The 14,406-nt window shown below is 44.5% G+C and overlaps 1 protein-coding gene across 1 annotated transcript; it reads left to right on the top strand.

Annotated features, from left to right (window-relative positions):
- Window positions 1-449: 449 nt before the first annotated feature.
- Window positions 450-9,628, top strand: T265_14260 (hypothetical protein; the record flags this gene model as incomplete). The annotated part of the gene is made up of 4 exons (XM_009172831.1): window positions 450-613; window positions 649-754; window positions 1,049-1,138; window positions 9,467-9,628. Coding segments are annotated over 4 exons (522 nt in total), but the record flags the coding sequence as incomplete, so codon positions are not given.
- Between the last annotated feature and the right edge of the window lie 4,778 nt (window positions 9,629-14,406).

The following is a 14,406-nucleotide window of genomic DNA, read 5'->3' as shown; positions in this document are numbered from 1 at the left end:
CGTACATTGGACGTTGGGTCCACGCAAAGTTAGCCTTCTACCGGGCTACACTACATTTGGTAGTCGAGGAGTCCTCGGCGGTTAAGTAGAAGCTGCAATCCGGGTTCACTGGCGGTTGAGTCGGCATGCTTACAAGGGTACAAAAACGTCAACGTAACCAGCCGTGACTCCGGATTGCACCTACAAGAGCGGAACAACATACGTGACACTTTCTATGGCTCTTTCGGTACAGGGTTTCACAGTTCACGGCTGTTAGTTATTTGGCAATTAATATAGTAGCCTATATCGTCTGTCTGTGCCCGATGCCATATGAACTCTTGAACTGACCTTGTTGCGACAAGGCCCCAACTACTACATCAACCTGAGGATCCACTAGTCTGGCGCATTGCTTAATATCAGTTATCTGTGGACGTTGATGAAAGAAGCAGAGGACAAGCAGTATAGTTACAATGGAGCAATGTCCAGAAGAGAAGGCCAACTTTTTTTCGAGAATGTTCTACACGTGGTTAAACCCCACTCTCAAAGAGGCAGCCAGGTCGCCGATTACAACAGAGGCCATTTATAGGAGGCCAGAAATAGAGGGTTCAGATTATGTCACTGGTAAATTGGAGCAGTAAGCGTGTTTCGTTTTTTGTTTCTATAAATTAGGCATTGGGAGCAAGAAAAACGAAAACCTCGTCCCAGTCTACACAGAGCGGTTTATAGGGCGCAGTTGAAATACATGGTTTACACAGCTATCACAATTTTGACCGAAGTAAGCTCAAATTTACGTTCGTTTTGTACTCTCAGATTGTCTGCTTGAGTGTTAGACCCATTTTCATGAACAGACTTCTATTTGGATTCAGAGATCTGTCTATCGAACAGAATAAAATTGACGCCATTGTGTATAGTATTGCCCTGGTCCTGATAGCGTTATTTGGTCTGTTACTTCGGAATGCAACTTTCTGGATGGTATATCGAATGGGGATGAGATTGAGAGTCGCAGCATCGGGACTTATTTATAAGAAGGTATTACAGACACTCGAGTGTCTTGATCTTCAATTTTCAGGTCCTATCGCTGAACCAAAAATCAGTTGTGAATTCGTCAGCCGGACATATCATCAATCTTCTGTCAACAGATGCACAGCGTTTTGAATTGGTAAGTCTCATCGGTGTAAAATACGTTTATTTATCATTCCACATCCACGTCCAAAAAAATGGGACATGGCTCAACCATTAGTCAGTTTGTATAAGTTTAAAAACATAATCGCTTCACTATGACAAGAATATCCGTGATACTGGTAGAGTTGAACTGTCTTAGTGAGAAAAAGCACACTCGGTCAGCACTTTACAACAGCTACATTGGGAAAATGCCGAGGCAAGCAGCTCGGTATTTTTAACTCGATCGCTATGATGGAAGGAACACGAGATGGGGTTAACTGTCTTCTAAGCAAGAATCCAGAATCATCCGCGGAAATATCCCCCAACAAGGGTATCGCTGGTGAATAAGCTGCGTCTAACCGAAAATCAACTAAACTGAGGACTTTGGCGTTTATGACACATTTGTTCCAAATGGGAAAACCAATCGCAGACTAAACTGAGGACCTTGGCGTTTATAAAACCTCATTTGTTCCAAATGGGGAAACCAATCGCATTTCCAGCTGTAATCAGCGAAGTCCGATCAACCGGTATACTGGGAATGGGAATAAAATCGATACACAGTCTGATGTGCACGAAAACCGAAAATGGAATCGTCATCATCGCGGATATGTCGGTCTGCTTTTCAGCAGCTAAAAAAATCGCAAAGAATCTGATGATGATCTACGGGCAGAAAAAACAATTCAGCACAGGTTATAAAGGTTGCCATCAGAATGGTATTTTTTGGAGCTGCCTCCTTGGATCATAAGAGTAACCTTAGCGTTGTGGGACCTGAGAGCGTCAATAAGAGGTGGTTATCATGCGACCAATATGCATGTCGGGCAGTGTGAAAGCACACGGTAATGAATCCGGCAATACAATAGCAGGTGGTGAGAATGTTATATATAGACGTTTTCAGCCGGATAAACAAACAAGACGACCGTGCTTGCGCAGTTAAGCAAGATAATGCCTACACTGACAACTTGCAGTGACAATGCCAGCAAATAAATAAGTGACCATGACAGGCAAGTTTATGTACGGAGCTAATAGTAAAGGATGGGGTGACATGAATAATTAGAACTTCCAGTGGGTTGAGTGAACTGTTAGCTCACTTGAACCTGGCTGGGGTCCAGCTAGTCTTTATGCCAGTTGCGCAAATAGAGTTCAAACATAATACAAACATCCCATTACCAGACAGCAGATGGTTATAAGTTTCTAAATAAATTCCGGATGGTTAACGCCTATCACAAGCTTTGATCTTGGTTTACTCCATATTCATAAGGTTCTGTGGTCTGCACAAGGTCAGGCTCATTTTCATAAGATTCCGCCATGCATGGAAAGCAAATGGGGAGGAGGCCGATAGAAAACAGTCTTCCATAGCAGGAAATCGTATTACAAAACGGTATTAAGGTGAAGTCCTACCGCTTTCGGAATCAGGAATGTGAATAAAGTAGGAAGTTGTTTCAGATGACTAGAATGCCAATACTTGGATAATCAATGATGCTACATCCACCGAGAAAGAACCGGTTAGAAAGGGACAGTCGCTAAAACAACTCAGCGGTTGACCATGGACGCCGGTTTATTGTGCGGTACGGTCGAAATACTTTAAAAACCAGTCTGTTGCTCCTCAAAAGGCACACGCTATGTGCAGACACATTAGAAGTCAGACATGCCTTAGCCCCTGCACCCACGTGCTGGGCCGGCGCTCTTCACTCAAGTGGGCCAGAGTTTTGAGTCAGTGGTTTCGGGAAGGCTCCTTGAAAAGACCGTGATGATAGCTATCCCGCAGTTCACACTTGATTCAAAGGCAAGTTGAGGCATCCCAGAGAAAAATCTTCCATTCCCTTAATGATTTTTTAGTTAGATGTTTGAGTCGAAGGATCAGAGTAGAGTAACTCACAAAAACCCACTCATTGACCTGAGTAACCCGGGACTTATCATGCGCCCTTACCCGCAGCAACTTCAGGATGTCTGTTTTATTTTGCTGCTTTCAATGCCTGTACCGTGTCATATATGGGAACAGATAGATCTTTGACCCTTAATCAATGTCTGTTGTGTCCCGGCAACACACATGCACCTCAAAACGCTCGAAGTGAACCTAGATTTCTTGCACATTACTCTTCGGGTGTTTGGTGATCCTGACGCAGTTGCGCGTGGTATTTACGGTGTGAAACCTGTTCCGAATGCATTTTACTTGAACGGATTCCAGTCTACGCGCCTTCAGGTTTCATGGTTTAATCACGGTCGCTCCGGTCAGCGAATAGTGCGGATATAGTGACTCAGTCAAGTGATATGAATTCTCATGTTTGCCGAATACTCCATGGTGAAACCTATTTTGGAGGTCAATTTGTATTAACGCCTACCGGTCAGACAATGGGGAAGACTATTTCAATTATGTGGTATATACCATTCCTTCGTGGCCAGTAGAAACTTTCAAAACACACTGTGTAGCCTGGAAGGCCAACAAATGCAAGCCAGCCATGACCTCAAATGAACCATGTAACAATCAGTTACCCGTGGAGAGCTTTCATCAAGATTATCGTTCATTTTTGGGTACACCACATGACCGCAGTCAAGACATTAGTCAGGCGCGTCTGTCCCTCTGATGAACCCGGTTAACACAAATCCACCCAACTTATCACCTGAACAGCATCGAGTTTTGTTTACTGTGGCGGTTACGAGAGTTGTCGTGGGGATATGGAAGTTTGTTGTGAAAAGGTGAAATAAACCATGTCTTGGCCTGTGAGACCGTCTGTCCGGGATTGCCGGCACACCTGGATGAACATTGGATCTCGCCAGGATGGCAGGTCTGATTAGGGCCATGAAAAATACCTATGACAAACGACTGTGATGGCGTTCGGAGATAACTCAAACGCCAAATAATGGTGAGCTTAGGGGTCGTCTTAGTCTATCTGTGTGCCGCAAAACCAGAAAATCGAGAAAGTTTGAACCAAGAGTACAAGCGCGTATTGCCTGAGATAATCCAATCAGCTGGTCCGAGAAAAGCAGGTGTTACTGAAACTGTCCTCACAATAGACGGACCCTCACGGACAGGGCTTGGACGATGGGCTGAACACTATGAACAACAGTTCAACTGGGACGGAATAGCTGATTCCAAGTGGTACGTGGAAATCGGTCCGTCATCGTTAAGGTAAGTCCAGCGTGCAATATTTTTACTGCAGCACGTAATGAACCTGATCCGGACTATTTGTACCAAGCGCTTTCCATACTTGTTGACACTGCCGTGTTCGACGTAACGGCTTTACCCTGACATATCCGGAATGCGGAAAAATCCAGTTGAATGGTTTGCCATGATAGTGCTTCTCATATCCAACAATGATGCATAAACATTGTGTGAAAATCACTGTGGCGTCATTTTTATCCATAACTTCGAGGGTTTTCTGTGATGTAATCCTACGAAGATTGAACTGTAGTAAGACTTGCGATAATCAAGCTCCGTTTCATCTAGGCAGGAGTTTCATCGACCATGTGTTCACTTTGCGAGGAGTGCTGGAGCTGAATTATTGCTTCCGGCGGCCAACAGTGATCAAATTTCCTAACCACAGATCTTTTGTTTTTGTTTGATCCTCGGAAACTGTCAGTGACCAACAAAGAAGAGTGTTTTGTCTAAATTCTCATCTATTGTAGACGCTTTACAACTTTTTTCCTGTGGATGTGGTGGTGTCCCCGGCAGATCCTTTCCTATCGCCTTGAGTGCATTTCAGGAACCTGGTGGCATCATGTTGAAATGACATTGACTACGTATCGGTCGACAGATAATTTTAAGTTTTTTCAGACACTGTGAAGGTTTTGTTCAGAAATTTTGTCATCAATCCCAGCGCCTTCGGATAATTTTTGTGGACATATCAGGAACTTTGGTTGCCTGATTTGTAAACGTTTTGACATCTCTTGTTGATAGATGTACTTCTGTTTTAGTTTCTTATACCAATACCATTCTAATGTCATACATCTATGAAAATTTTCTTCCCAAATCCACCAACCCCAATTGACACGAACTTTCAAAATAGACGAACCTTTTGAAACCAACATATTCACATGCTCCACAGGTGGCGTCTTGTCTCTGTGCCCCCGATGCTACGTGAATGTAACGTACGAGATCCCCTAGATAATAAATGTGCGCTATAGAGAGGTAACACAAAGTTGTAGGTGTGAAGCGAGTGCAGGTTTATGCAAAATATATGTCGAACCCATACTTGAACTCATACTGGGATGAGATAGACAGCTCTTCATAGTGCTGGGAATTTTGCCTGTTGTACGGCACCACCAGGCGCACTCATGCACTTGATATCAGACCAAACGGTGGCACTGCTTACCATCAGTTACCGATAGCGCTGATCAGTAACTGACCGCCGGTCGGTTTTGGACACATTTGTGGATTCCGACCACGCACTCGTCCGGAGTCGCTTCTCCCTACGTTTTCCTGGGCTTCGTAAGGTGCGGACAAATCGCTTGGCAACTAAGAGACTGACAGATCCGGATGTTAGACGAATTTACTAGAGTCGTCTTCTAGCGTATCTTCCAAATGCAACACCATCAGACGTCAACGCGTACTGGGACGAGATAGCCACCTCTGCATATTGCTGGGAATTTCGCCTGTGGCGCGGCACCACCAGGCGCACTCAAGCACTGGATATCAGACAGAACGGTGGCACTGCTTAAGTCTCGAAGAAATATCCCAGCCAGTCCCGAACATAACCTGGTGCGACAAAGTATCAGACGTCATGTGAAAAAGAGCATGCGAGCAGACCGTGAAGTGTGGTGAACACGGAAAGCCAAGGAAATGGAGAAGGCCCAGAAAGCCGATAAGGCCCGGAGATTATTTCAGCCGCTCCGTGCAATGGGTCGTCGAAAATCACCGGTGGGCCAATTACTTCGAACAGCAATTGTCGTGACCACCGGCTGTCACTCATCTGGAGCCCGAAGTTGACGTAAACCCCCGGCTAGTCAACGTGGAACCATCTACGGCCTCGGAGGTTTACGACTGCATATGTTCTCTCAAGCGTCATCAAGCTTCTGGTCCAGGTGACCTCCCACCCGCATTGTTCACAGGTGGGGGTGAAGTCCTCAGTCAGTGCTTGTCTGAGCTGTTTTCTCGCATTTGGGAAAAGGAGTCTGTCCCAGACAACTGGGGAGAGTAGGTTATAGTGCCTATTTTCAAAACAGGGGCTCACAGTGAGTTTGGTAACCATAGGGGGATCAGCATGACCCCGGTCGTAACGAGACAGTTGGCGTTACTTGGGTTTCGTCGCCCCACGTTCGACCAGTCTGTTCTGCTTGACACGTTTGCCCACCAAGGAATGCTTCAGAAGTTCGTCAACATAATAAGCTTTTCGTATTCTCGGACTTCCGGACGTGTTAGAGTATATGGCGAGCTTTCCAGAATCTTCCGTACACACAGTGCTGTCCATCAGGGATACCCATTATCTCCGTTCCTTTTTGACTTCGTGATCGAGGGAATCATGAGACGAACGCTGGAGGGTCTCCAAAACCCTGGTGTTCAAATAGTTTGTGACGAAAACCTTGTCGTTCTGGAATGTGCAGACGACATCGTTCGCATCTCCGGAAAGGAGAAGGCGCAGGTGCTTTTAAATGAACTGGCCAAAGCCATCTCGTACTTTGGTATGCACTTTGCACCCACAAGGTGTAAGGTCATGCTTCTGGAAATGCGGTCATTGAACACGCCACTTACGATCCAGGGAAGGTACTGGGAGTTGTGGAGCGTTTCACGTATCTTGGAAGTTGTGTAACTTCTGATTGAGGTCAGTGCACAAATCTGCAAGGCATGGATCGCGTTTTCTGACTTGAAACACCTATGGCGTCAAAGTGGTGTGTCACCGAATCTCAAGGGACGTGTGTATCGAGCTACAGTGCGGGTTGTCTTGTCGTATGCTGTGTTGTATGTCTGTTCGAGCAGCGGAACTGAAACATCTTCCGGTGTTCGACAGTCGCTGTCTCAGAACCATAGCTCGTGTGGGATTTTGTCGGCTAATCTATAACGAGGCAATTGGAAAGCGAGTTTTTGGTTTTGCTACTGGTACTTCCATTGAAGAATGTGTCCAGCACCAGAATCTGCGTTGGTTGGGACATGTGTAGCCTATGCCTAACCATCGTTTGCCGAAGAGTGCTGTTTTCCATGCCCAGCTCAGAGAGGCGGCCAATCCTTGACCTGGCAGATGGGTATGTAGGAGATTATGAAACGCTTGGGTGTTGTAGGTGCTACTCGCCTTCCAGGATGGAGACCGCATGATTCCCACTGCGCCTGGTTGGAAACATCGAGAGATATAACCGCTAAGCGATGTCAATGGCGTTCTTTTTGTCAGTTTCTATCCAGATTGCCTAGATGAGTATCTGGAGGTGTATGCACCTTGAAATGATTGTAGTAAGCTAGCACTAGGTCCGTTCTCCGTCAACGTTTCAAATAAATCATGGTTGTACGACAATGAAGCATCGGTTTTGAACACTGATGTCATGCTGTCGATGATTATGATGTTGGTGGTGATAATGATAAATCGGATGCCTGTAAGTGACCTTTGTTTTACGCTGAAGAAAATCAAGTCAGTTTTAGTCTGCTGTCTTCGAAACTTAAAAGACACGTGTCTCCGTTGAATTGTTTAATTCCTCTGGTGAAAAGTGATGTGGAAACAAATCGTTTGCATTTTTTTCGTAGTATAGTGAAATGGCCATGGAATAAGCTAGGTGTGGCAGTATGTCCATCAATGTGAAAAAATCATCTGGGCGATATTGAACTTCACTGTTTACTCATTGATCAGCGTTTTCTCCTAAGCGTTTCAACCGCCAATGGCGACATTCTAGACACAATGGGCCGTACAGTGGTACCAGTATCGATACCGCAGGAAAACCAAATACCGGTGGTTCATCTGTTAGGGCGACATTTTTAAATACCTGAATGGGTTCCGTCTAGTCACCGTTGTCCACAGTGGCCACGAATGGTTTATTTACAAGGTGATCCATTTGGCGCTTGACTGAACCTTTTCGGCAAGACACTCGCATGCTGCAACATGTCAAACCATTCTCGATTACAATCGTTGAGGCCGAAAGGGATTTGAGAGCTGGTCGTGCTTATTACAAACAAACGTGCTCCAGAATATACTGAAGGCTGTCCGCTGGATGCAGATAACTGCGCACTGTTATGATGAGTTTGCGATTTCTCGTAATAAACATACCAATTTAGCAGCGTTTTCTCTGTCACACATTATGGAGATTGGAAAATTTATACATATACATATACATTTATATATATAGCCATTACTGACGCGTTTACAATCCTTCAGCTAGTATTAATGCGAAAGTTAGTCATACTGCTGAATCGATATTACTTTCATGTGTCTTGTGCAGTCCTTTTTTATGGTTGCGAAAGGGCACTCAGCTATCTCGAACGATATTCAACCTCATTGCTGGGGTAGCCGAAGACCGAAACTATCCTTGAAAGGTGGAATTTTCCAGGAAGGCTCATTTGTTTGACCCGTTCCGTACCAACACACAGTGCTGAAGCAGTTATGTTTTTAGACTTTTTCTCTTATCTACCATCTCCAGGCCTTCGGTAACGTGTTGTTTACCGTCCAAATGCCTCGAAACATAACAAGAGATGCTGTGGAATTTATATGATAACTGTAGCCGTTTTATGTATCATTGTCATCAATAACATCGTGTTCATTATGTTATCATTACTTCCTCTGAAAGCCAAGAGAAAAAATAACGGTCTCAGTAGAATGGGAAATATTTTTATCGCGTGCGTATGTCTCAGTTATCAATTCACGAGTGAAAACAGTTCTCTATCATTTGAAAGGGATTTGCATAATTATCGCCCAGTGTCGCTGCCAAAGTATCGTTTATCCTCTTCTGCTTTGATCCGATGTAGGACTTCTAGTGTTACTCGCATACGTTAACTGTTTCGAGAATGCGCCTTTTTATCGGTTCACCGGTGCAGTGTAAAGCAATGCTTTATTGTTCGGCTTAAGAAGAAGCGTGGAAAGTGTTTTATCAATAACGATGCACCAGCGATCCATCAACCTGATGAATGTTGCTAAAGCGCTTTTTCCGTACACGCTTTCACGGTTTACCATTCGTGATACACATCCCATTGAATATTCCCAAGGAGATTGATCATATGTAAACACAGGACCACTTTGTCTTGTCGCATAGACGCTTCATCTGAGCGTTGCTCAATGTCACCCTCTGATTGTCAGTATTTGGGGGTACCTAGTGAGTGTATTGTTGCCTATTACTTCTATTCCGGTTTTCCGAATGGGTTGTTGGTAGTCCATAATGACGATTCATTTTTCCCCCATGTTTCCTTTGTAACTTGTAGACTTTTATGTTCCTTCATTACGCATGGGTTGGACCTCTGCAAGCACTGGTTGTCTTCTATCTAATGGGAGAAATCACACTTGTTCCAACGATATGCGGGGCCGCGGTGATGGCTGTGTTCATCCCAATGCAGTCGTTGATGAATCGTGCTTACTCCAAACTAAAGTAAGTTTGGCGTTCCTGAATACTGGAAACTCTGTTCCGTTGTGAGGTTATTCTAGTCCCTATGGGATGAAATCCGTTCAAAGTTTATTCCGCGCTGTCTCATCAAATTGTGTGATTAATCAAGAATATGTATATGAAAGCGTTAGCAGGTGTCGAAAGAAGATCCACGGGCCTACTGGTTTCACTTCACGAGCAGTAATTTCATTTCATCTGGAACATTTGTTCTTGTGGTTCTTCATTCATTTGATAGTTTCGTTTACGTACGACTTGTCGAACAAAGCTCTTTGGAAGGAAGCCACTCGTAATTCCTGTTTAGGGGCAGCAACCAAGCATCGCCGGGTAACACATTGCGCAGCGCGTCATTTACAGTGCTCACCATGACCTGGACCAGTTTTACCGGTCAGCAAACTCACTGTATCTACCGGTGTATTGTGTGTCGGAACTCGATTCACACCAGATATCGACAGGATGATCACTTTTACACGCACGTTTTTGTATTGCTGTGTGATTTGGTCGTTGTTATATGGCATACGCTGTTGCTAATAAGGCCTTAGGTCAGACTTGAATTTTAGCGGTGAATATAACGTTGTTTTCGAAAGGCTTCCAAATTTGGTTGTCTTGCTGGGTGTGATGTTTGTCCAACTGGTACACTGTTGCTACTGTCTAAGATAGTCAGCCGGTTGATCCCTAACGGTGCCAATTAAATTATTATCGGTTGGCCTGCTACTACAATCAGGTCTGACGACATCAGAACTGCAACTTCGGGTGTGGTTTTGTGAACCCGATGGTCGTACTCCAGAATGACCACGTGAGCATTACATTTATTAGCAATTTACTGCAAGTTTTGCCTGTTGCAGTACTATGTTTGAGTCACGAATAGTGCTTGTATCGCTTATATTTGAAGGGCGTGATCGTAAACACAAAAGTGCGATGGATAGATGTGGAAAAATGTACGGGAGAATATTAGGAAAAAAGAAGCGTTTCATTCGATGGCGTACCGTTAATAATTTTTCACTCACTCAAAATGATATCCGACGTTTGTTTGGCATGGAAACAGGCGTGAAGATTATCAGTCAATCAATCGTTTCAACTAGGATAGTTACTGGGCCGGGGCTTCGATGATGATTCGAGCACACCAATCATATCGTTCAAGCGTGAACACGTTCGCCCATTCCGGCGAGAGAATTCAGATGCGTCCAACGTGCGCTGGCAGAGTAGTGGTAACACGCTTGCCTCACATGTCAGGTATCCGGAGTTCAACGGCCATTAGATGTGAACTGCTGATGAGCACTTATGGGAGCGAAATTCGAGCGCAGTGCTTCTTTCCTTTGGTATGGACTCACCAGAATAATTACGCAACGACAGGAGGATGACTGTCCAAACGAGGGTGATGTGAATATGAACGATACACATCCCGGAAACACCATAACAAATGAAAGGACAAACAATGCTGTTTGCACATCAAGGCGCAGTAACCGCTAGCACAGTCAAGACTCGCACGTAGGGAACAAGGCGTCGTATAGTTTCAGGTGTGAAAATGAATGGCGAGACTGAACACTCATCACCATATGCCACGCATTAAACTGTCGTGCCTGCTCAGAAAGCGAGCAAACAAAAGTCACTGACTATGACCCCAGGAAGCCCCGGTCTAGCAAACAGCGTTGGCGGATTAATAGTATCGCCGCCATGACCACCACCACCACTTAATAATAATGATCCTTCAACGGCAACACCATTTTGGTGCATAGTTGCAATATTATTTGAAGGAAGCTTGAAGGCTGAGGTACTGCTAGGTCGGCCAAGCCTACACCCAGCAGTCGAGATGGCGGTTTTGGATTCAAAACGTGGATATTCCGGCTAGCAAGCTCGCGCTTAACCACTGAGCTTTTCCACTCTCTCTGTTACAATCACTAGCGATTTTGATTTTCAGGTCAGAAGCGCAAAATTGTTTCGAACACCGGGTACACTGAGCGTGGGTCTAATTTTATTGTTGGCGTCTGCCAAGCTGTGGTCTGCCTTGGTGTGTGAATCATCTTCTACTATGTAAACGACTTTGAACTGCTGGCACATACAGTATATTATAGCAGGACATCATGCAGCTTACGAAAAGTCTTGATGCCACTGGTGTTGTCCGCCTTTTAGCTTGGGGTTTCCGTGTTCTTGTTTGCAACTTGTTGATGGCTTCACAAGAGGTGTGGTCATCTACTTTTTGGTGGTAGGTTAGTGCCAGTTCCCTGCGCCTCCGTTTTTCTTTCCTTAATCTAAATAAATTGATAGCATTTAACAATATGTGGATCAGTACTCCCCCGCCAGAACTAGTATCGTCGAAGATGTTAGTAGTATGTAGAGTGGACTAATAATGGGTCGATGAAATTGAGCGTCACAGAGAAACGCATGGTAATGACAATGATATATACCCGTGGAGTGATAATTATAGAAAAAACCACGGACGAGATAAACATGTTTTGAAAATGATGAGTAGTTTAGTCTTAGGACCCGTTTCATCCCAAGTCTTTCGTAGACGATCAGTATTTTTCTTTTATGTCAGACATTTTTCTCAAACGTGTTAATTCCATCGCTGTTTTCTCGTGTACTCAGCTGCCCACATTCCATCAAATATTCACCTAATGTCTTATATCTATCTATCCATCAACAATTATCTGGTACTTTTGGGCTACCAACTTCTTGTGCGTGCAATAATCGGTGATAGAGAGGAGATAAATCCGGTTACGTCTACCGTGGCTTCACTTCCGGACAATGGATCACCACTGCGATAATCGGTGATAATTAGTTTCCTATGTCTTTTTCAGGAGGCCTTTCAGCCTATCAGCTTTCCAACGAAGAATTCCAAGTGATGGTGTAGTACAAAAGTTAAAGATAATACAAGTGACGCGCTGGTGGACAGTTTGACCCTATATATAGTTCAACGTATAGCCAAGATAGTTCATTGCACCGCAGTCTGTTGGGCTTGGGCAAGTGACGAGATTTGCGTCCAAATTTGCTCGATGGTTTACAGTGTATAGGTTTAAAGCACATCCTGACTTCAATGGTAGTTGATGGTTCCACGCGTTCTTCGAACTTTTGTATACTACGCTGTTTATTGACTGGCAAGGAAGTTCATCAAGGGCCCGATAATTATGCGAAACGATAAGATCAATAGATGTTAATCAACTTGGGTTTGGGATCGTCAGATTCTCACATCGTCCTTCCTTAGAGGAGTCACACTGACCCAATGATTTGCCTGTGGTGTTTTCTTAATTATCAAAGGGGTATCTTGGACCGAACTTTCGAGAATTTTGAACGCCATCAAATTTAGGAAGATCTGTCTGTAGTGTTCCACAACACTACAGTTTACATACTATTAATTAGTTGAAGGTGGTTGCGGGAGCGTGGGATTCACGCTGACATCGCTCTTGTTTGAACAGTCATCGTCCTGTCCTGGCGCAATCATTCTGGTAAGTCTGCACAACTGGACTTGAGTTTTGCTCTTATTAGAGATCATCAGGGGTGCATATACTCGGCCGTGCCCGGGGCTTGAACGCAGCACATCTGACACACGAGACGAGTGTGCTGCCACTACTCCATCAGTGCATGCTGGGCGCATCCGAATTTCCATGCCTCAACAGGCTAACATGTTCACGCTTGAGCGATGTGACTGGTTGGTCCGATGGCTCGGATGACAACTCGGTAGCTGTTTTGGTTGTGCCGATCGATTGTCCGGCCCGCCTGCTAGAGCTTCTTAGTCAGATAGAACCACAGACACTTGACAACCTTCACTTCATTTGTAGCTGGTTGAGGTATTCGTAGAATTCACGCTCACATCACTGTAGCCTCGTATGTCAGATGTGCGGAGTTCAAACCCGGCACGGCCAATGATACACTGGGATTGACCTCTAATAAGAGCGAAACTCGAGTGCGGCGCCCCCTCCTGTGGTGTGGACTCACCACAAGAATGACCACGCCAAGACAGGAGGATGACTGTTCAAACGAAAGTGATGTGAGCATGTATTATATTGGTAACTGTAATCTTTGACAGTTTCACCGCTGACAACCATGCTTCGTTGCCATCTCTTTCATGTGTATCTAATGCACTAAGGTCATTACGTAAATAAGTAACGAAAAGGGAGTGTTTGGGGAATGGTGTAAGTTTATCAGGTGCGCGAGAGGATATTTACACTGTCGAACACTTACCTGGACAGTCAGGTTAGAAATGGACAGCGAAAATGTCACCGCTGATTGTTGATTGCAATAGGTGGCAGTACTGTAGAATAGTAAAGCGGTTAACACACGGTAAAATGGACACAGAATATGTAAATCGTTTCATCGGTACGGTAGTACATCCTAAATTGTTGATGTTCACATCAAGAACCAATACCACACTGAGGGGGCGCACATTGTAACGGATCAGCTATATGGGAAAAGTGTTTCTTTAGCCATGAAGATCACAACGGCTTTTATCAACTTTGTGATGAAATCGCATTATAATGTCTAGGTGTCTTAGGTGGTTTTCTGAAGGACTTCAAGTGAGATAGAGCATGACGGAGGTGATCGCGGACGGCGAACTATATTAGTGGATTGTTGAACATTTTAAGATAAACTGCGTGAAATTATTGTTTTTCGTAGAGTTTTACACTTAACTGGCCGCTGTCCAAAAGAATAGAGCGTACTTAATTTATCATTTGTTCTGTAACAAGTGGAGGTGGACGCATTAAACAATTGTTCATCACCTTCGAACTCGCTTTATTTGACCGTATGGTATGCATCATTAAGGTCATT

The sequence above is a fragment of the Opisthorchis viverrini genome (genome assembly GCF_000715545.1).
Source record: "Opisthorchis viverrini unplaced genomic scaffold opera_v5_168, whole genome shotgun sequence".
Taxonomy (NCBI): domain Eukaryota; kingdom Metazoa; phylum Platyhelminthes; class Trematoda; order Opisthorchiida; family Opisthorchiidae; genus Opisthorchis; species Opisthorchis viverrini.
Note: the sequence above shows the minus strand (reverse complement) of the source record. Positions and strands in the feature narration are given on the sequence as shown.